The 22,329-nt window shown below is 40.1% G+C and overlaps 1 protein-coding gene and 1 long non-coding RNA gene across 14 annotated transcripts in view; one reads left to right on the forward strand and one right to left on the reverse strand.

Annotated features, from left to right (window-relative positions):
* The window catches only part of DOCK3 (dedicator of cytokinesis 3), a 225,428-nt gene that overhangs the window by 6,370 nt on the left and 196,729 nt on the right, over window positions 1-22,329 (reverse strand). For 8 of the 13 annotated variants that reach the window (XM_055806350.1, XM_055806345.1, XM_055806344.1 and 5 more), the window contains 13 exons: window positions 21,949-22,053; window positions 18,336-18,477; window positions 17,059-17,225; window positions 16,424-16,510; window positions 15,815-15,994; window positions 14,808-14,891; window positions 13,437-13,553; window positions 12,092-12,213; window positions 10,416-10,551; window positions 9,775-9,856; window positions 7,646-7,798; window positions 4,015-4,133; window positions 2,970-3,057 (listed from right to left, as the gene is read on the reverse strand). In XM_055806350.1, the coding sequence (XP_055662325.1) occupies window positions 2,970-3,057; window positions 4,015-4,133; window positions 7,646-7,798; window positions 9,775-9,856; window positions 10,416-10,551; window positions 12,092-12,213; window positions 13,437-13,553; window positions 14,808-14,891; window positions 15,815-15,994; window positions 16,424-16,510; window positions 17,059-17,225; window positions 18,336-18,477; window positions 21,949-22,053 (1,582 nt within the window). The remainder of the gene's footprint in view (window positions 1-2,969; window positions 3,058-4,014; window positions 4,134-7,645; window positions 7,799-9,774; window positions 9,857-10,415; window positions 10,552-12,091; window positions 12,214-13,436; window positions 13,554-14,807; window positions 14,892-15,814; window positions 15,995-16,423; window positions 16,511-17,058; window positions 17,226-18,335; window positions 18,478-21,948; window positions 22,054-22,329) is intronic. The other 5 variants (XM_055806352.1, XM_055806351.1, XM_055806347.1 and 2 more) reach the window with 3 other exon arrangements.
* LOC129784598 (uncharacterized) lies at window positions 18,410-19,873 on the forward strand. Its single transcript, XR_008747513.1, has 2 exons — window positions 18,410-18,515; window positions 18,657-19,873. It is a non-coding gene; the product is annotated as an uncharacterized LOC129784598 (long non-coding RNA).

The raw sequence follows: 22,329 nt of genomic DNA on the forward strand, positions 1-22,329 counted from the left end.
ATTTACTAAGCTACAGAGTTGATCAAAAATTTTGATCAAAAAATATTTAAAGATAGCAGTTTGGGTTCCTTGTATTACAAAGTCACCTGAAGAGATCAAGTCTTTGTGTATAAGGCAGTATAGAGAGAGGAAGGTTTTCCTCATATAACGCATATTGAGTATGATCTTAATGAATTATTTTTTTGGTAGAAATAAACCCTGCTTCTTTCTAACATGAAAGTTTTTCAGGATCTTGAGAATTCTGTCAGCCTTAAACATTATTAAAATGCACCTTCCCTCCTTCCAAACAAACTGGAAGACTATTTATTCTGAGAAGACAGACATGCAATAATTGTATGTTTATTTAAAAACAAATAAGCTATTTCTTCAGATTAGCAAAGAAAAGGGAGAAGGCAAACAAAGTAATTCAGTGAGCCTACCAAAGAAAACTGAGATAAAAATAGCTTTTTTCCATCTTCAGTTTGGAAAATGGAAGCCTGGAGAAATAAACATAGAGTTTGACATCTGAAGAGGATTTCTCCTTAATTAAAATGCCTGTAGCCATTTTTGATGTTTCTTCCCTAAAATGACTTTGAAAGGTTTGCTTGTTTTTTTTCTCTTTAGTTCATGAGTTAGCATGAACACAGGCTCCCCAAGACCTAAAATTCCCTAAAGTAAAAAAACATCACAAAGTGACAGCTTCATAAGACAGAACAAAGCCCATAAAAATATAGAAGTAAATGTTTTTAGAGAGACCTTCAGCTTGAGAAAGGCATACTGAGAAGACACTAAAAATCCTGACACGAACAGGTACAAACCAAGGGCTACATTTCAACACAAGTAATGTGGCTTCAGATGAATTTTCCGAGTGTTCCTGTACACATGCCAGAGTGCTCTAATTTGCACTACTCTTAGTGTCAGAAGGCTTAAACAGAGGGGCAAGATGCAAACAATGCCAGCTATGCTACTCTCTCCTGCAGTATACCAGCGTCAAGTGAAAAGGACAGAACAAAACGTGACTTGCTTGGCCTGTAAAATGACTGTTGTACTTGTTTGGTTCTGTTTTTTTCAGTTGGTGGTGGGGTTTTGTTTGGCTTTTTTTTGGTTGTAATTTTGTTTTTTTATTATTTGAGCACTGAGGTGCAGTAGAAGAATGTGAAGAAGAGAACATGCTACCCCAGTGCGTAATCCATTTATACTTTATTAATGTTCCCTCATTCATGGCCTTTTGAGTGTTTAGAAGCGCTGGAAATCATTCTAAGGTCAGATGGTTTTGGAGAGTGGCTGCTGCCTGTTAAAACCAGCATTTTATCCAAAACGCTTCAGGGAGGAATCTAACCAGGGAGGTCCTAGTGCTCTGTCCTAGCCCATCTCTCTTTTCATAACAGTGTTTAGTGGCTCAGTGGCCAAGTTTAATTAGTAAGGCAGGGAAGCTGCATTTGAACCATTCTGCTCTGGGCGACTGATGTCACCCTGCTGTCAATGAGAATTACTGGGCAGAGCTTCTGACACAGCAGGGAAGGGGGTGGGTAAATTCACAGGGCATAACTGTTAACAAAACCCAAGGCAGATGGCATCCCAGCTTAAAAAGAATGATGAGGGTTCAAGGGCTGCAAAAAATGCCTGTAACTGCATTTATGCTACCAACCTGGCTGAAAAGCTGGGATTCCCATCACACCATCCTGTAAGAACAATTACTGAACATCTTCTGTGTCTTTCCTGGCTTCTTTGGGCATCTGGAGGGGATTCTGTCTTTGATCCCATTCTCTTTGCTCTGTATGCTACGCTCTTGCATAATATTGCCCACAAATACAAATGAAAGTATTTTTCCTAGACAGGTAATAAATATTTCTCTGCCTTCCATTTCCAGATCTTTCTCCTGTCCAGTATAAAGATCTCACCACCTCTGTCATATGTTCAGTTCAACCTAACACAGATAAGATGGAGCTCTTAATCTCTTGCCCCCTAATCTTAACTCTCCGTTGTCATCATTCATTATTGTCATCAAGTAATCATTCTGCCATTTATTCAGAACTGTATGCTGGCCTTTGGTTTCAGTCTGGACCGCTCCATAAGGCTGTCACATTGTTAAAGCAGTGGACTCTGATTAAAAATTCTAAAATAAAATTCAGATTTTTTTCAAAAAGATAATTTGGTTCAGGCACAGTTACTGAAACAAAAATACTGATATAAAAGTCTAATGGAGCGCATTATATAGGTCAGACTAAAGAGTTGTGCTGGTCTTTCCTGGCCTTAAAAATCTTTTAAGATACCATTTTTCCCAGCCGTATGTGTGACTGTTGCTTGCTTAGGCAGCCTCCTTGTTTCAGATTTTGACTCATGAATTTTGTCCTCTTCTGCTTTTTCAGAATGCTGCCTTTCAGATAAATTTTTGAGCCCATCGCTTTGTCCATGGCACCCCCTTTCGCAAGCTCCTCCTTTTCTGTTACACCAAACAAACTGTGTCTTCTTTCATGTGTTTTTCTGCAAGGGCTCTGCCTATTTTTTTCAAAGCAATGAGTTAAAAAAGCATACATTCCTAATGATAAATGTAAATATTAAGCTACCTTAGAGAGGGATTACAAGAAATGTTAATATTTTGAACAATAAATGCATATTAAAAGAAGTATTTATCTCATTATTTAAAAATATAGTCCAAATCTTGCACTCTTCTTTCAGATAACTTCTCATTTGCTGCTTTGGAAGTTTTGCTTGATAAAGGCTGCAGGATTTGTTTCAATAACAGAATGCTAAACTTAGAAGGCTTTCTGAAATAAAGAGGTTTGTGCAACTCCACCCTTCTGTGAATGATGTGAAATGACTATAGGTTGGAAGAAAGCCCAGTTAATTAAATTGTTTACTTAAACTAAAATGTGAGAGAATGTACTCTGCCAGGAAACATATAGAAGCCCATTCGTTACTTGCTGTAGCATGACCAGCATAATAGTATTTTAGAAAGCATGCATGCTGACGAGGAAAAAAAAGAGTACCTTTCTCAGCCACAGACAGGTTGGGATCACTGCAGGGTTTGCATGGTCCAATCATTTGCTGGATCAAGGCGCGCTGGAAGTTTGGTGGCTAAGGGAGAAGAAATTTAGCAAAGAAATGTAAAAAAAATATAGTAAAAAAATTACAGGTTAGGTGGTACAGAACCCTGGGGCTTTCTGTTCGCTTTTTTAAAGCAAAGAAAGTTTCTAAACTGAAAAGTTCACGGGAACCTTAGGCTGTGTCTACATTAGCAAGTACAGCAGTGCAATACTAGTGGATCTCTGGAGTGGAACAGTGCTGAGGACCCGCAATTCATGCTGCTTGTGTTCTCTGGAGGACTTACTTCAAACTAGGTCTAGGGTGGCCTTGTGCCCATAATCAGCTTACGTGCATCACGTGCCTTTCTGGAGCTTGCCTTCTGCCGTGGTTTCATTTGAAAGAATTGAGTTTGCATGCTCGGAGACAGTTCTCTGTTGTGAGTGGAAGTGCGCTAAGCAGGCATGATTAGGAGATTCCCTTCAAAAGTGCATGCCAGGGCCAGATTAAAATGCTTACACAGAGGCACACTCTGAATTTTTCAGTTTGTCCAGAGAAAGTAGGACCTACAGGCTCAGCATGTTTGGAGACCCTGTATCAGTATATTGTTTCAGCCTGTTGGGCTTTTTGATACCGCTGGGAATCATCATAAAGCTATTTAGAATCAGCTTTGAGGCTAGACTGCAGGACGGCCATGGTTCCAGAAAAATGAATTAATACAATAATATGACTATTTGCACTGGACCAGCGTTCATAGGATACAGCTGGGAAGTAAGAAGAGTCCATTTTCACAGAGCCTATCTGCAGTTTTAACAGTTACCACAAATTGCATCACTTGACTACCAAAGTGGGTGGCTCAAGGTGGTGATAAATATGAAAAGTTCTGCAATGTTAAGTAAAGTAAGTTGTTGTGCTTTCAAATAATAAAAAGGGAAGCTTGAAGGTGGTCAGAAATGGTAAAAATCAAGTTTCAGGTGGTCGAACCGACATAAAAGAAATCAGAACTGCTACCTGTCCATTTTCCATGATAGCTGTGGGATACATGGCGCTGCTAGGTCGGTCCCGATGGGCTGGCAGCAACATCATCATCTCCCGAGAGTGGCGATACTTATCTGGTAGAGAGGGAGAGCCTGTAAACAAGTGAGAATAATCACGTACACGTGACAAACAACAGCCATGTCTTCGCATGCCCAGTGAGATAGTCCACCTTTGCAATTTGGTCAGACGGATGATCTTACAGGACTCAAGAAAACATGGTGCCGAGCCCACTAAGCAGCTAACTGTTGGTGGGGTGCATAGCACGAGGATGAAGTAAGAACTGGCTTGTTATATACAATTAAGGACATACCATGTAAGGTATATAAGATGTGTGGGTCCCTAGTTGTATGTTGCAAAGTACCTCCTCTTAAAAAAAAAATGGGCATCTGTGTGGGATCAGTTGCAGCTGTGCTGTAGAGTGCCTGATGCTTCCTCACCCCATAAACTATATAGAAATGCCATAAAATGGAGCATTTTAAGACTGAACGTGGAAGGAAGGGTAGAAGCTTGAGATACACCATTCAGTTAAAGCAGGAAGTTACGGGAAGCCACTTCATTCCTCAGTTCTGGTGGAGATAGTCTGAGGTGTTGCCATTTAGCTGCTGATAGCTTCCGTTTTGTTAAAGCAAAACCAAACCCAATAATAAACAGAATTTTCTATTACCATGGGTGGCACTTTGCTTATAGTGCCACTGGGCAACATATGATTACTACTGAGCATGTTGGTAGACTGAGCCATTTTATGACAACAGGATGTTTACCAATGCTTACTTACATAGTAGGAGTGTGCTTAACTATGTGTTATCTGTGTAGCTGTCATTTAAGTTCTTAGGGTCGTGTAAACAGCTTCCTGGCTTGTGGAGTTACTTGGACTCATGTCCTTCAAGGTGAGTGCCATGTTACAGTATGCCTTCTGAGATGCACCAGCTGACAATGGATTTGCCAGAAGAATGATTCTCGTTAGTGGCTTCCTAAAGTCTGAGACTACTGATACACACATCCCTTGGGATGCACGGTATTAGGCAGGAATTGATGTTCTGAAGCTGCTGGAGTGAGCTTTAATTTGCACTGATTATTTCATTGCGTCACAAACACGCACTTAACAGATGGCAGCAGACAGCGCATTACAGAGCCATGCCGGCTTTTGGGGAATACATGCCCCCTTTTGCAAACTTTCCACAACCACACACATTACCTGGACAGCACTCCAACATATGAGCAAAGGCACTGGTGCTGGTTAATGCAGCTTTTACCCCAGCAAAAGCAAACATGCAGTTTTTGGGACTGATATTCAGCACACAGTGGAAGGAACAATGTGTCCAGCAGAATGCAAGATAAGGTCCTACGACTGCAACAATTCCATCAGGGGTGGCAGATCCCAGATTAATCTACACCCCCACCCCAACATGAACAGCTGCAGAGTATCTGCATTCTAGTTCCGAACTCATTTTCTCCCCAGACATAGAATGGAAACATTATTAGACAACATTATTTGCTCTTATGTACAACATCAGCTTGGAAAACACAGTGTTAACGCTTTATGCTGAGTCTCTTCCTCGCACTTCACAGATAGTCCTGTTTCTGCATGACAGATGTAAGGATGCTGAACTTTTAGGTGTGCCCAGAACTACATCACAGCACAACCTACACTGTAAACTTTCCCCTTTTATTTATCTTGTCATCCTTGTTCTTTTATATCCAAGATGCAAACCACCTCTATGTGCCATCACTTTATATGGGATTATAGCTTCCACAGACCTTGCACTGCATGACCTGAAAAATCCCACACGTGCTAAATATGGTGGCAGAGTCTAGTTTACAAAACAGCTCTGCTGTTTGGTACCCTAAATTTGTGAGTAACTATAGCTATAAAGATTGTAACAGATTATGCCAAGTATCCAGTCTGCAAACAAAATTAAGTACTGATACTTCTGAATTGTGGGGCGCAAGAGGAGTGGCTATAACTGAAGCTTTGATTAATAATCAGGCCTGCTTCTTTGGACAGATAGCACACAATCATCATGGTTTCTTTCAGGGACTGGCAAAACTTAAAAAACAAAAGTGAAAAAAAAGCAGCTTTTAAAAGCTTCCAGAGCAGCCAGTGGCCATATAAAATGCTGCAGCATGTGTCAGGGCTTATTCTTTTAGCTTGTAGCTTGGTACACTTGATGTGTGCAGCACTGAACATACTATTAATGAGAAAGGAAAACCTATGCTGAAGCCAGAGGTAGTTTTTTAATTATGAAAATATTAATCCACTTCTAACAAGTATTAGTTTTAGGTTTATGTAATTAGAGTCCAAACTCTGTGAATGTTTTCTCCTGATTCATTATTTTTATTACTGTTATGAAAACAGTTCGCTCCTGCACCAAATCCTAACTTCTGTGCTTTAAGAAGGGAATTTTTAATGTAAGTATATGGGTCCTTGCAAAGTGCTAAGTAAGACACCAGGACTCATTTTCTACACCTTAAAAAGGGGGCTGTGTTAAGGAAGCAGCAGGGTGCCTGAAGAGGTGAGTCACTACGTGCCAAGTGGGAGTTGCTTTTAGAGTGCATTGGAGGAGCCCCAGCCATATTTTAAATAAAATTACTGACAAAAGCCTAACCCACTCCTGGCATTTTCCAGGCCTTTGTGCATTACAATTTCTGCTTAATGAACGCTGGCTTACATAATCATTTCACTCCAGTAAGGTTAGAGCAGTGCCCCTTGAGTCACCTCAGATGGAGCCAAGACACACTCTGAAGCTCTCACTGATCCTCCATACAACAACACTGTTACTTTCTTGACAGGGAAGAAGCTACACAAGGGTCAAAAGCCAGGTGAAAACTGAAAGATACATAGTTGTTAATCTGAAAAACAGAGTAACTAGTAATGTCTTTGTCCTTAGCACAGAATTAGAAAATTCTTCCTGTATTCTGATTACAATTCTATTTAAGATTTTTGTTCTAACTTGTGCATATTAGAACTAGTGTGAGGTTTGCTGCTTTAATCTGTTGTTCAGTGATATAATGAAATCATTAATCTACTGTCTTGTTGACTATCCTTTAAAATTTTTTTGGATTAATGGCTTTATTATTTTCTTTGGACAAGCCAAATAATTTCTCTGTGTTGCTGTTTTAAACACCAATGAAAGGGTCATTTTTGGTATGATTTAAATTCCTGCTGGATTCTTAATACAAATGGCCATGGCTTCCTTTGGTCACAAATGGAACTAATTATAAGGATACCCCTTTCTTCAGAACAGTGCTAGTAGCTAAGCTCCAGAAAGAGCTCTGCAGTTAAACAGAGCAGGTGGTACAAGTATCTGGATAATGGGATAGTGGTTTTTCACCTCTACGTTGTTTGAATCAACGAGAGGAGCATTTAAAGATCTGACAAAATCCTAGAAATTCTAGATAAACGTGCTCAGGTTTAAAGCCACAGGTGACAAAGATGCTAAGCTGGTAAATTTAGGTGGCCTTTACAAAATGAATTGTTGGCCTTTGTATACTTCCCATCTTAGAAGTGGTTAACTGCAGCATCGTGACTATCGTAGCTTTGTTGGCAGTCTCAGCAGAAAGGCCAAGGTTTGGATGGGTCATGGCGACTGAACTATCCTCTCACCTCTAGAGGTGGTCCCTCCAGGACAGAGATGAGGCACATTGGTGGGGGCAGCGTGGGGAAGCTTGCACGGCTGCCGCCCATGCTGTATCTGTTCTGTGGATAAATAGAGGGCTTCAGCCTCCAGTGTTGTCAATCCAGCACCTTTCACCAGCACTAAATTAAAAAGAATATAAATAAATACCAAAAAAAAAAAGGTAAAAAAAAGGATAGAGGTGCATTGGCAGAGCTGCACATGTAATGTTTGTGAAGTACCTTGCTCCAGCCAGTGATACTGGTCTCTCATTTTCACAAGCATCAAATTCACCCAATTAAAAAACAAAACGAAAGGAAAAATCACCAAGGAGAAAACCAAAGCTGCATTACCACAGTGGAACTTAAGTGTAAGGGCTTTTTCTTGTTACAAACAACTCCATTCCAGACAGCGGTGTCATAATAACCAGAATAGTGACTTGCACGCTGTGAAACACAGAGAGCATCTGGGACTTTACTAGAAGTGAAATCCTGTAATCAATGGGTAATGTCTGAATGCTGTGCTCACCTAACTCAAAAGTGAACAAAACTAGCAGAGAAGAAATTGTGTCACAGGCTGTCAAAACATGTTAGTAAGAATGAAGAATAAACCAGATACATATATTGAAGTACTTTTCAGAATTTTCTCTTACTGTTTCCTCATCTGCAGTCATTTACACTGTCTAGTTCTCATCTCTGGGAGGTGCTGTTGGCTCATCCATCAGCACCATACCCTTTGTAGCATTCATCACTGGTTTCTAAGCAACAGCGAAGAATACAGTAAAGAAGGAAGTTGGTGATGCTGTGAAGTCATCAAGCTCAGAAAGACCATCACAGCCTGTCACTGTGAGCACTGGACTTTTAAAGTGGAAAAGAGCCTGAAACACTGATCACCAAAACCCCTCAGATCCCCCAAAAGATTCAGACCTTGCGTGCCAGCTGAGGCACATCTATTTAGGGATGTCTTCCTGACATGACAACCCTGTACTCAGTTCCACCCTCTCTTTCCTGTTATGCCAGTTTCATCTGGTTACTTTACTATTGTCATTACTTTCCTTCCAGCCTTTGGTAATTAGTGAAGCTATTTGCCTTTATTTGGAGTTGGCCATGTCTCACCTTCCTACTCCATTTCATCCTTCAATTAAATCACTTTGATGCATCTGTGTCATAACAACAGCCAGTCAATTAAGATTTTACTGCAAGATTGAGCAAAAAAGCCCCAAGCTGGCCCAAGAGAAGAGGCCCTTCTGTGTATGCTCTGTCCATAAGGAGATGTACAGTTCCCCTGTATGGGAAAAAGGAGTAAGATTTAAATATCAGCCTGTATCTCTGACTGTATCCCAGATACCTTCTTCAGACGCCTGTGAAAAGAGGTGTAGAAATTTGTAAACCTGCAACTGAGAATTCAAAATGAGAGGGAAAAAAACCGAACTTGAATATCAGTTACCAAAGTCAGCAGATTGCAGAGAGTAGTTTTGCTTCAGCTCTGAGGCTTGGGAGGAAAACGATTAGCAGTACCAAGACCAGCTACTGTAACAGCAAAGGCAATATGAGTACCCCATAGGGTCTGTTTTGACATTTTTCCTTTCTTCAAGAACATCCCAGCAGGGAAACCCTTCTTTAACACCAGTCCTTAAAGTTCTTATCTTTCAGCATTCATTGTATATATATGCTGTTGTATACATACATTTCTGCTAAACTGCCTCAAGTTCTTTTTTGTGCCATAATTTCAGTAAACAAGTAAAATGATTTTTTGGCCTTTGTCTTCATGATTTCTAAATACTGTACCAAAGACTATTCTTGTTTTCCTCTAGATTGCCTGCCACAGTTTTGTGGCAGAACAATGGAAATCATTATGAAATTCAACTGCCTGAAACGAGCATGTGTCAAGAGAGACATTCCAAACACTACTGAAAAAAACCCCTATTAAATCCATCTCTGGAGAATGAAAACCATTTTTTTAAGAAATAATTTTTGGAGGGGCATTTACAGCTCCAAAGGAGAAACAGTGGTGTATTTCAGTGTCGGTGGTTTTTCACCAGGAAGTCAGCAAGGTTGCCAGGTTTAGGGGGATGCCTGCAGGTCCAGGTAACCCTTCATTTGGGTCCGTCCATTCTTACCTCGAGCACTGGAAGGGGCAGAGTTAATCATCTGGGACGGTGCCGAGTGAGTAGAGCTCAGGCTTGAGGTGGAAGGGCTAGCCTGGGACGAGGATAAAACAGAGACATTGGTGACTAAGCCTTGGTACCTGAGGTTAGAGTAAACAAGCTGTGAGAGGCAGAGAAATCGAAGAGAGCGCTGAGCGGATCGGTGCATTAGATACTGACCTGTCTCAGATCTCCTGGTGTAGTCTCTGTCTAGTAAAAAGCTTCAGTGCAGGCCACTACTGATCTGCAGTCAGGACTGCAGGACCCATCTCACCCCCTGCCCAAACCATGAGCAATACTAACCGCAGATGTTGAACTGGTCAGATAAAAAGCATGCCGACTAAAATCTCACTTTCTGAAAGCAGCAGTGTGATCTTGGCCACAGTGTCAACTGTCACTGTACCAAAGCAGAAGATTCCTTCCCAAAGTAAACCTAGCTGAGTAACTCCATCATCTTTCTTGAACAGTGTTAGATTCTACCTGTTCATTTCTTTGAGGAAGTATCACAGGACAGATCCAAGCCTGTGCACAGGTGCAGCATACTCCTGAGCATAACCCTCCAGAGCACATGCAGTGCTGTTTCTAACAAGCACTCCTGGCTGTGCTGGAGGTACCTGCATGTGGTACATATCCTCAGGCGTCTCTCCCACGGAACTGTCTGTTAGGATAACCAGGTTCCCTGTTTCACTCGAGGTGTGGGATGACAGAGAGGATGACGAGTGTCGGACTGAACCAAGCAAGTTCAGCGGGCTAGAATGAAAACAGAGACAGAACAAGGGCATTATTATTTTTTGAACCTGTGTTTCCATTTGTGAAGTCTGATTTTTTCCAAGCTAGTAAGTACCTACAGTTACCTACTGCTTTAGGTCACCTCTAGATGTCAAACACTTTTGTAAAATCAGGCCCAGTAAGCTTAAACAAATCCATATGTGCGAGCTTCATGTATGAAAGAAGTGACAATAAGGTTACATGTAAGACAGCATAGAATGTAGGATGCAGAATTTCAGAATCCAAAACTAGGTTAACATCACGTCATGATGCTGGGTGCATATTTATTTTGTTTATAAAAAGACTATTCTGAAACCACCCTAATTTCTAATGCTGAAGTACAATGAGTGGGAGTACCTTAAAAAAACATTCCAAAGGAAGCCAAGCACAAGACCCACAGGTCCAACAGTTTTCCTTATTTCATCTGTGGGGCCTCACCATTACAGTTGAAGGCAACTTAGCAGCTGACAGTAAATTAATACATGCCAGTTGGCGTGCAGGCTGCACCCTGATCTCACTCATTTCATTTTTTGTCATTCTGAATTCACATACACAAATACTTACTTTGTACACTGCAGAACGTCCCTAGTTTGCCCTAAGAACTAAAAAAAGGCTTTAAAAAGTGAGGAATTCTGAGGCAAAACATTTTATCACCTAGGCACCAATTGTCAACTGCTAAGCTGCTAAAGTGGTGTAAGAGCTACTCTAAATAGTAGAAAGAATGGCACCATCCTGGATTCGTGTACTCAGGAGTAAGTTGCCACAGCTTTTCATGCCAGCCTTTACAAACAGCTAAGCTATATAGACCCACCAAGAGAAAAAACCATGGAAGAACAATTGATATTTCCTAACTTCAGTGACATTCCTGTCACTTTTTCGAACTGGCACAGATATATACATTTTCAAAATAGGCAAAATAGGCACTGTTTTGCTCTGATAACCCAAATTTTTACCCTCAATCATCTCAGGTTTTGTAGATGGGTATTCAGTTTGAATAAGCACCCACACTTTCAGATGTTTCTGTGAAGGCTGAGCTACTTCTTGGTATTCTGATCAAAACAACTTGGCAGCCTTTCTTATATTGGGGTTCTGATAAAAACAATGATGTGAACCTTTTTTGATCCTTAGAAATGGGTACATACTGAGTTGGCTTCTAAAAAAAGCAGTATAATTTTCCTTTTATGGTAGAAGGACCCATTTTTTTGCTGTCTGCATAACAGAAGTAGGAGAAGTTGGAACCTCCAAAGTCAGATTGAATCGGGGGATCCGCGTGGCAGATGTGTGTTTCTGCTTCTACAATAAGTAAAGTGATGGAGTAACAGCTGGAGGTGTTCAGCATTTGCTGCAAATTGGATTTCTCAACTTTTTGATTGCAGTCCTCAAACTTCAATAATTCACACTGAATGAAGATGAGAGGCACTTCTGCCAAAACTCATCCTGCTCGCTTAGATCCTCAAATCATAGTGCAACAGTGTGCAGAGATCCTAGGTATTTCAGTAGGAGAAAAAAACCAAGGGGGTACCTGTGTCGATGCACCAGCTTTATGCTCTCTGGGCTCATAGGTCCATGTGACACCAAGACATTGCTGCGTGGTGTACTAGTGCCAGAACAGGCTGGACTCAGCTTATCCAAACCAGGTAATTCCTGCAAAGGAAACTTACTTTAGCGAAACTGGCCATGGAAAACTACAGCTTTTCATCTTGTGGGAGTCCTGATCTGTTTCTATGTTCTCTACAGTTTTCCTCAGTTATCCTGCATTTCCACAGGATAAACAGCTTCAGTGCTTTACACTCTGTTGATTTCCAATTTCAGGAATTCGGGAGGAAGATAGAGGCATAGTGTGGCCCAAATTAAGCCACCTACATTTTTCAAAAAGAAAAAAGTGGACTCAGAAATACAGATCTTGTCCAAACTCTCAAGAAAGGTAGCAAACTTAAACTGGCTACTTCAACCTGTACAGATCTCATCTGCTTTGCAAGAGAAAGGCAGGATTTTAAAATTCTGGTGCTGTTATTTTTGGCCATCCTTGCATAGTGTTCATTCCTAGGAATGGAGGGGAAAAGCCTTCAAGTTAGAAGCTACCTTAGAAAATACGTACTCCAGTTGGAAAGTAAAGTGCTAACACACATATTTCAAATAATTCTTTTACATTATAGAAAGATATCCTTTGGTTTGTTTGTGATAATGTTCAAGAGAGTGTCTACTTTCTGCAAATTTCTGAGACCCAGCTGGCAAAGTTATCTCAAGTATAGTTGCCTGGGAATACCACAGCAGAGCACGTAGAATGAAAGGTGTCATTACTAGAGGATGGTATTTGTACTGCTGGTATATACCAAGTGGTGTGAACCACGCTCTGGAGGCAGTTCTGGTGACTAGATAGGAACCAGAGACCCATAATAGTGCATGTTCTGATCACCAGTTGGATGCCTGATGCAACCAACAGGAATTTCTGTTGCTGTCTGTATAAAACCACTTCTGGAGGGCCTAATCCATGTCATGCTACTCCAAATTATGGCAGTTCTTTCGAAGAGCTATCTAGCAGTTTCTGTTAATCTTTCTTCCCCTCTTTTACATAATTTTCTGCTATGTAAGACAGTAACAGAAAATTAAGCTTTGCGATTGTTTTGTGGTACAACAAAGAACATACAGATATTAACAGTTCTAGTTTAAATTAAAAGCCAAGTTAACATACTTAGTAGGACTTCCTTCTTGCACAGAAATCAATACTTCTTCTGATAATTTGGCAATCCAGTAGGTTCAACCAATGCTGTATCAGCCCAGTTCTTTTGTGAACCTTACTGCAACTCATAAAAGTTTAGTGATAACTGTGAATAATTCAAAACGGGAAAAATGACTTGTCAGCTTACATGGTACAGACTGGATCGCATCATCTGGAACTGGTCAATGAGCTTCTTATGCAGGGGACGCATTTCTGGGTGTACAAATTTCTCATGGACGGCCAGACCCACTCCTAAGACATGTACCTGTTAAAAAGAAAACATAGCATCACAAAACCAAATAAATCGTGCCTAAGAGAAGCCTGTCCCACAGTTCTGTCCATGTGCGAGGAAGTACTGTAAAATATGCCACTGTTCATTTGTGAGAGAGCTGATAACTAAGCAAGCCTAGGAGACCTGGCAAGTGCAAATTACTTCAACAAGTACTTTAAGGGTGAGACAACTACATTTATGTCATGTTGGATTACTTTTAAGAGATAACAGTAAAAAATTCCCAGATTGATTCTCTCTCCAGAGTGAACAGCATTATGTCCTCACACAGATAATGCATCGTGACAAGGAAAATTCCTTCCACCCGGTGTCAGAGAAGGGGTCAAAGTTGCCCACAGAGATTTCTAAAAGGAGTTTCTGATAATTGAGCTGAACAGTGGCAGTGTGGCATGCAACTCTTTCTGTTGCTCATTATTTATTTTTAAAGGTCACTTTTTCAAATGTCAAACACATAGTATTAGTGATTGAATGACATTATATAAGCTCCCAGATGAAAGAAAATAGTAATGACAGCAGGCTTAAGATGTATATGATTCCCTACATGATCTAAAGTCTGTACAAACAATACCTAATTAATCTTCAAACATTCTCTTGAGGACTGAAGGGAGATAAGCATTATCTTTATTTTACAGATGGGAAACTGGAAATGGAGTTAAGTGATTTGTTGAAGAAACAGGCCTAGTCGCTCTGTTCAGACTTGGACACATTGTTTAATGGGTATATCTTTGCCAAACTTTTAGTTAAGAGGGATGTGATTTTCTGATTTCACTCCCATCAGAGCATCTAGCTAGCTTTATCTACAAGATGTTTGATGGAGACACTAAGGGAAAACAAAACTGCAGATAATACAAATAGGCATCAAGTTTTCCTATGTGCCTCTGCCAGACAGATCAAGCCTGATCTGTCCTGTCTCTGATTATCTTTGAAATTTACTGGGAAGACATAATTCAAAATGCCAAAAATGAATGGCAGGCTTGAAACATGGCAAGATGTCTACTGCATAATAAATGGAGAAAACGAAATTCATGTACTTTTAGCAGAGCTTCACCTCACATCCCATAAGGTGAATAGCTTGTTCATAAACTCCTTGGCCATCTTCCCCCTCTTTTTTGTTTAAATGTACTAAAACTCATTGCTTCTGAATGAATCAATGGGATCTGATATGTTTACACTGACTGCTGATGAATTGAGACACTGTAGCAATGTTCTTTTGCATCTGAAAAATGGTACCTGTTCCTGCATGAGTTCCTTGAGCTGTGTGATCTTCTCTGCATCTCCAGGGTGCTTTGTGATATAATCTTTATCAAAAAAGGCCTGTGGGGAAAAAAAAAAAAAAAAAAAAGTCTTCTGCTTACTGGAAGATACTTTGTCATCCAAAAAGCTTAGAAAAACTAAACATATAAAGCTAACAGCAGCTGTTCAGCCTTATAGCTTTTAACACTCTGGGATCCAGCTAAAGCTAGAAGACAATTTTTGCAACCTAGATGATTCTGTTGAATCATGAATCTGACCAAGTTTCCCCATGTGATAAGCAATACCACTAAGCCTTGTATCATCCAGTTATTTAAATGTTAGAGTTTCCTTCACATAACTGCCTAAAGTTAAATTGAGTAAAGTGGTAACTGATGTAAAGCATGAAAAGCGTTCTCTTCGTGGCTCTGTAGGGAAGACGTGTCCCACGCTCCTGGACTGCTGCTGCCATTTTTCACCCTAGACTTACCTTTTGCAATGCAGAGTTTTAAGTAACAGTTTGCCAAAGATTATGCCAGATAAACATACCGCATATAAGATAATTTTAAGGTTACAGTGAATCTGAGATTACGCTAACAAAAATAATGGTTGAGTCGCACAAATTAGTGGCTTTTCCTGATTACAGGCCCAATCAGTCTCAACTACCATGAGTCCCACTGCCTCTATTGCAAAATGGATTTATAATGTAAGCAGCACAAAAAAAAAAATCTGCTTCACTCTTTTTACCTGCCAAGTTTCGTTCTTGAAAAACCCCACTGCCAGGCATACCTACTTCAACACAATATCCAGCTCCACCTTTGGATCCTCCTGTTGACATGCTGCTATGCAAGCACTGATGCAGAATAACCAAGCAGGATTTTTAACCTCATATTTAGATAATGTACATGAAAATGCCTTATCTTATTAAGTCATACTTTCTCTGAAACAGAAATGGAAACAAAATTGAAAAAAGGTGACACTAAATTCAGAAGCAGAGCCTGGCTTACCTCCTGGTATCGTGCAATTCCCCCATTAACAGCTGCATCAATCACTCCATTCAGACACATGCTGAGAAGATTAATGTTCCCATGCATTTGTTTATGCTGGTACTGGCTTATCAGTGTTCTCAGTTCCTGGTTTTTGTTCTCAACCACTTGAATGGCATTTTCCAAAGGACTTACTTCAACCTCAAAGGCAATAAAATATATTTTAATTCCGTGGACACTTAACTGAGATTTATTACCTTCCCTGTAATGAAATTATACTCTAGAATTGTTCAGTGATCTCAGTTTTTACTGCTTGTAAAAAATTAGCTACATTAACAAACTTTCCTGTTGGCAATGCTGTGTTTGAGGTCACCGAGTTGTGATAACTTCCTTCTGTTTACTGAAGACACGGCAACAATGTCACTGTGCCATCTTTTGACTCTGTTACATTCCCATGCTTACATTCAGCAATTATTTAGACTAAGTGGTGGAAGAAGGACATACTTCGTCATTGCTAAACTCTGTCACTTTAAACTGCAAGATTTCAGCCAAAGGAGCTTTAAGTTGCCTATCCCATGTCCTCAGTAACTCATCATTTCAAACTCCAGTTACAGGAACTATGAATGTTACCAGTTCTCTTCTCTCCACTTCAAACCAACGAGAGATCCCAGGCAGACTGTGAGTCAAGGTCAGAGTGGTACGTTCAATCCACAAGCTCTGCAAAGAGTAATTTGGGATGTGAGGTACACAGTGAATCACAATCACATCATCTGTACTCTTAGTACAGGTGCAAAGGGGGAAAAGTTCAGAAAATAATATATTAACCTCCCGAGCATTAACTTACTTTGCAGAATGTCATGCTGTAAGTCACTTGAACAACACAACCAGAATTCAGTATGCTCTAAAGCAACACATTCAACATTTCTATTAATTTTTAGAGGCTGACCACCAATTCTCTCATGGGAACCAAGAAGATACTGTGGACATATGGCAGTAAAAAAAAATCCAGCCAAATAAAAAAAACCCCATCCTTGCTTCAAAGTGCGTTTCTCCTGGCACTAAAATAAGTCACTTTTAAACTGGACGATGCTTTAATCAGGTCAGGTGTTTAACCACTGGACTCCACAGCTACTTGTTATTTGAGTTACTGTAGTAATCTTTGGTCATCAGCTCAGGATTACTTGAAAGGTTACATCAGCATAAAATAACAAGACAGTATTCACCTTGAAGAAATTAACTTAACATTGCTTATTCACTACTTCTACCTTAAATTCATTCTCCTTGTCCTTTGGGCCTTTGTGGAAGGGCCTGTCATAGCGGAATTTCCGGATGTTGTTGACTCTGTAAAAGCTCTTTATGCGATCAGGGACACGGTCCATTTGCAGCACATCTATATTGTCTGGGATTGGAGTCACTGCATAGATCTGTAAATCTGTCAATTATATGGTCAAAGAAAGTCACAGGACATCAAACAGAAAAGCTCTCTCTGCTTTGGGAAGAAACAGAATGGTGAATTCAGAAAGTCATCGTCCTCTTTGTTTTCCAACACTCTTGCAAGTGAAACAACAGAACACTAGGATAGAACTAGTAGGGGAGTCTACAGAGTTACAGTACTACACAGCCAGGTTAACCGAAAAGGAAGGTACCTGAGGATGTACAGAGTATGTAGTGAGACATCCAAAATACCTACAGCAAGCAAAATCCAGTTCCTATTAGTTTTAATTAGAACTAGGTGCCTCATTTGTGCAGGAACTTTATTCATCTTGATGTACTTAGGTATCTACATATCCAGTATTTCCCTTTGATATATTTCACCTTAGATACTTCAGCTTTGTATACAAACCAAAAATGTCCTAATTTAATCAATTTACAGTCCAGTTTAATTGAACTAGTTGAAACTTAGTGTTACAAACAAGACCTCTGCAAGCATCAACAAGCCAACCAAAATACACATACAAACAACCCTTCTGCCTACGAAAGTATCAGTGTTCTATAGTAACAAAGAGTGAAAAGGACATGTTAAAAGACAAGTGAGAAACAGCAACCCATTTCAGGAGACTTCACGTGCTGACAATGTCCTTCCGGTTGAAGTCCTGCACAACATCCTTGCTGATGTCACACAAGCCGTGTTCCCCTGACTCAAATCTCCGAAAGTCTCTGCAGACCCATTACACGTTACATGGTTCAGTCCTTAAATGTATATAGCATTGTACTGGTTGCATCAAATCACAGTACAGATTAACAGTGAGAAGAATGACGTTGGTAAAGGTTAAAACAGGGATGTGACCAAGCACAGCTATTTCCCTTACCCATCAGATATGACCTGCATTACTCCAAGTAACGAGTGACCGTTCCCTCCAACAACACATAGTGCAGTGAACCACTTTGCATCAGCTGTAGACAGGTTTACAGCTTTGTCCATAACTACCCTACCTAAGGCACTCAGGAACCGAGGGATCCAAGCTGATGACCTTTTCTATACCTTCCTCCTTTGTGCTCTATTACAGTTCTGATCGTAGGGTTCCCTTTCACTGAAGGATACACTGGGCATCACACTGCAGTATGGAGTCATCTGGGTGGTTTGGATGCTGCATTGCAATGGCCTGTGGGAACTCGCTCAACATCCTCTGCTGGAAGGCTTCCAGCCTCTCGTAGTCATGGCCCCGACACACATATTCTTTGTTCTGCAAGAGGGACAAGCATAAATTAAGTCTCCTTAAAAGTAAGTTAAATTCTAATAGCTTTTATATCGCTTTAAATTTTAATGCTTCAAAACCAAAGATAAATGACAATGCTAATATGAGAGTAAAATGTGCATTTAACACAGCTGATAGATTTTATTTCTTCCTTTTTCTTTACAAAGTATTTCATCAGGAAGTTATAAGTAGACTATTCCACTGATCTCTCAACAGAAAGATGTCTCTGATCCATACACACGTAACATTCAGTCCTACTGTCTTTTAATTGCTTCTCAGACAACTGAAAAGGGACTGTTTTTTAAATGGACTGTACTGAAACATGTCAACCGAAACTTAAGACTGTCACCAGCTTGGCTGTTCTGCACTGGGAAAGCTGCTGTCAAATAAGAGTTTACACCAGATGGATAAAAGTCCTGAGGATTTCATAGAACAGAGGGAGATACATGTTTATCAGTTTACCAGTTATCCTTAGAGAGAAGTCATAACAAACTGTTCACAGAAATCATTAATGATTGCTGCACTGTCACAGCCATACAATCCACTTCTGATCATGTTGATCGTCCTTCAGGAACTCCTCGGTCTATAGCGCAGTAACGTGGAAAAGCCTTACTAAGAATTCTCAGCGGCCACTTAGCAAATTCCCCTTCAGCCCTAAAAGCACTTTCCTCTTGAACAAAATTTCATTTCTGCTAGTAATGGAAAGCTTGCATTTAGATATGCCTCTTAAGGCATTAAACCTCTTGTGCAGAGTTCTTGGATGCTTTTTTGAGCCACCTCAAACTCTGAACAGCAGATACAGGATTTCTAAAGTCCTCAGTGTCATCAAGATTGTATTCCTGTGTCTCAACCCTGTTTACCACAAAACACAGTTCTCATCGGTGGTAACGTCTCCTGATGCAAGACCAATCAAAGCAGGCAAATTCCCTGATTCTGGTGGTTTTAATTCTCGTAACAATAACAAGAACTACAGGGAGATTTTTCACCTTCATAAAACAAAGAAAGGATCCCAGCAAACAAGAACAGTTCACCCTGTCCTATATCTTGCATTTAGAAGCCGCAGTATGTGCAATAATGTTTGGTTAGATGCTCTGGAAAAAGGTTCTGGTGCACAGCTCTTGATCTGGTAGCAAAATCAAAGAGAAAGGAGCACCTCCCCATCATAAAACACAGCCAAGGAGTGCAGTTATCTTTGGCTTTGCATTTCAACTGTATGGAACAGACCTCATGTTCAAGCTGTGACATATGTCACACTGTATGCATCAGTCACAGCAACCGATGAACTGGGAGAAAAACTGTATGATGAATCTTGACAGTTCAGTCTGTAATGCTCAAACTTTGCAGCTATTATTAAATTTGGAGTGAGTCCATGTTTAAAGGTGAATCTCTTCATGACACTTAACTGCATTTTCTATTTTAGCTTTTGATGGCAGCAACCCAGAAAACTGTAAGCCTATAAATAAAGTTATTGTGATTCTAAAAATAATGCCCTGAAAACACCTCAAAGCTAAATTTAATGGACTTTTCAGACAGATGCCAACACAAGATCTCTCAACATGGCTTCTCAGGCCTTACTTGAACTTCTAGTAAGTGAAAGACATGGACAGTTTTAATTTACTTATGTAGGATGGCTAGAAATAGATGCAGAGATCACAGGAATGTGAACAATGACTCTTCTAGACAAAGGGTCTTCAAAATCAAAGATGCAGAAAGAAGTGGTTATTTTCTGTCTTAGGCTATACAGCAACAGAAAAATAAATGAGAAAAGGGCTTGGAGTTATTTGATCAGTTTAAAACACTTCCATGTCCATTTGGAAATTTTAAATCCGTGTACATCTTCTTCTTCTCTAGAATAACTGCTTCCAATCTCTTTAGTGTGATCCATGCTGATGTGCTTGCTAATGGGCTTAGTCTGTGCTCCGCAACGTGTATGCTGTATGGATCATTAGAGAGAGAAAGGAGGAGGATGACTTTTAACGAGATTGCTACGTTAGTAATCTGCTATCAGAAGTACTGCTACCAAATATAATTGCAGAATTAACAAGGATTATAATTATGTACGCTCGTGTTCACTCTTCATGTCTCCAGCCAAGTATCCATACCGTTACACCATTGTGCAAGGAGTAAGTGCTGTGCACTGAAAACTTGTGCGGTGTTAAACACAGAGGCCATGCAGGATCCACAATAAACCGGTAGGGTCCATAATATAATAAGCTAAGCTGGATTCACTGATACTACACTTCAACTGTAGCAATGCTTACATGCCATAATTGCTTTGTTGTCATGTATTTTCTGAAGCATCTGTTGTTAGATATAAAAAAAGAAATTGTCAGTTTTCTCTGGAGGCTGTCACAAAGGGGTAGCTACTGCTTCATGCCGCAACACTTGTCACTTCCTCGGATTCCTCTGCAGGTGCGTTCTACACACTGATTCAGGCTGCTACATTACGGCACTGTTAACTTCATCTTTGAACAACATGAAGCCACCCTTTATCCACTGGTATTTTCACCTTTATTAATTCCAGCTTGCCTTTACTTCCCTTGCCTGTGTTTCTGTTAAAAGACTGGCATGAAACACCAGTGTTTAAAAGCCAGTTAAAAAACCCCCAACAACTTAGTAATCAGAGGGAAATTTAAGAGTGCAGTTTGCAAAATGGTACACAGTTTGGTGTTTTGTAGCTTCTTGCTGTACAACTCAGGAGTGGTGCCACCTCTTGTCAAACCATTTCTCTAAAGAGGACATAAGACATGCACCTCTGGTCTCCGAAAGCACGTTTCAGGCTAGCTTGTCCTGTCAACCTAGATGGCATCTACCATCAATTTTCAGACAGCTGTTACAGCAGTTGTCAGATTGTATTCCTTCCTTGCTCTGAACTAGCAACAAGACATTGTGTGAATAAATATCCATTTTCAGTTTGATTCCTCATTAGGAAAAGAAGATAATTTTACTTTTTAAATGGATTTCAGACCCAGCTGATGCTGTATACACCAGCAGACAGTAAGCTCAAAGTGAGGATGGGTCTGGAGAAGCTGCGAGGCTTTTGTTGAAGAGAGAGGAAATTTTCACTTGCAGATAGCATAAGAGAGTCATCAGTCTGGTATTAGAATGCTGCTGTCATGTGAGACTTTTTAAAGCGTGATAATTTAAAGTGATGGAAATTATTTCAGTAATGACCCAGCACTGGTGCAATATAGCATTTTGCTTAATATAGAGGCAGTTTGTGCTGCATCTGCAGATTGTCAAAAATACACATAGGCATGAGTCAAATTTCTGATCTGTTCCTAAGAACATTCCCGATGGACCACATCCTTCAGTTCGGCCCAAAGCTGTTTCCACTTGTGCAGGCATAAAAAAATTAAGCTGAATGGCAGACATCATATCTCCACAACAAAAATACAAAGCCTTAACTGCTGCTCTGAGCCTGGTCACTTTGTCATATTTTGTATAACTCCGGCTTACCCGCAGGAAAAATGGGAATTTCCGACCATAAAAACCAACTCTGAAAAATTCAGGTTCTAAGCGCTGCTGTTCCATGATATTATCATAATACGTAGCTTCCATTTTCTGTGGAGAAAAAAGATAGCTGCTATCAAACAACCCTTAAAGCTGCACTTAAAACATTAGACTCTCAAGATACATTAAAATATCACGTTACTCTTTTGCCCCCACAGTTTTTTTATGAAAAGACCAAAATTCTGTTGAAGATAGAAATTATTAATTAAACAGTCTACATGGTGGGACAGGCTACAGTATCATCATAATCATTTTACCTTTTTGGAAATTTTTCTGTTGTATCTCATTTTAAATTTTAATTTTTTTTGCATTGCAGAATTAATGGCA

The sequence above is a fragment of the Falco peregrinus genome, chromosome 5, assembly GCF_023634155.1.
Source record: "Falco peregrinus isolate bFalPer1 chromosome 5, bFalPer1.pri, whole genome shotgun sequence".
NCBI classification, from domain to species: domain Eukaryota; kingdom Metazoa; phylum Chordata; class Aves; order Falconiformes; family Falconidae; genus Falco; species Falco peregrinus.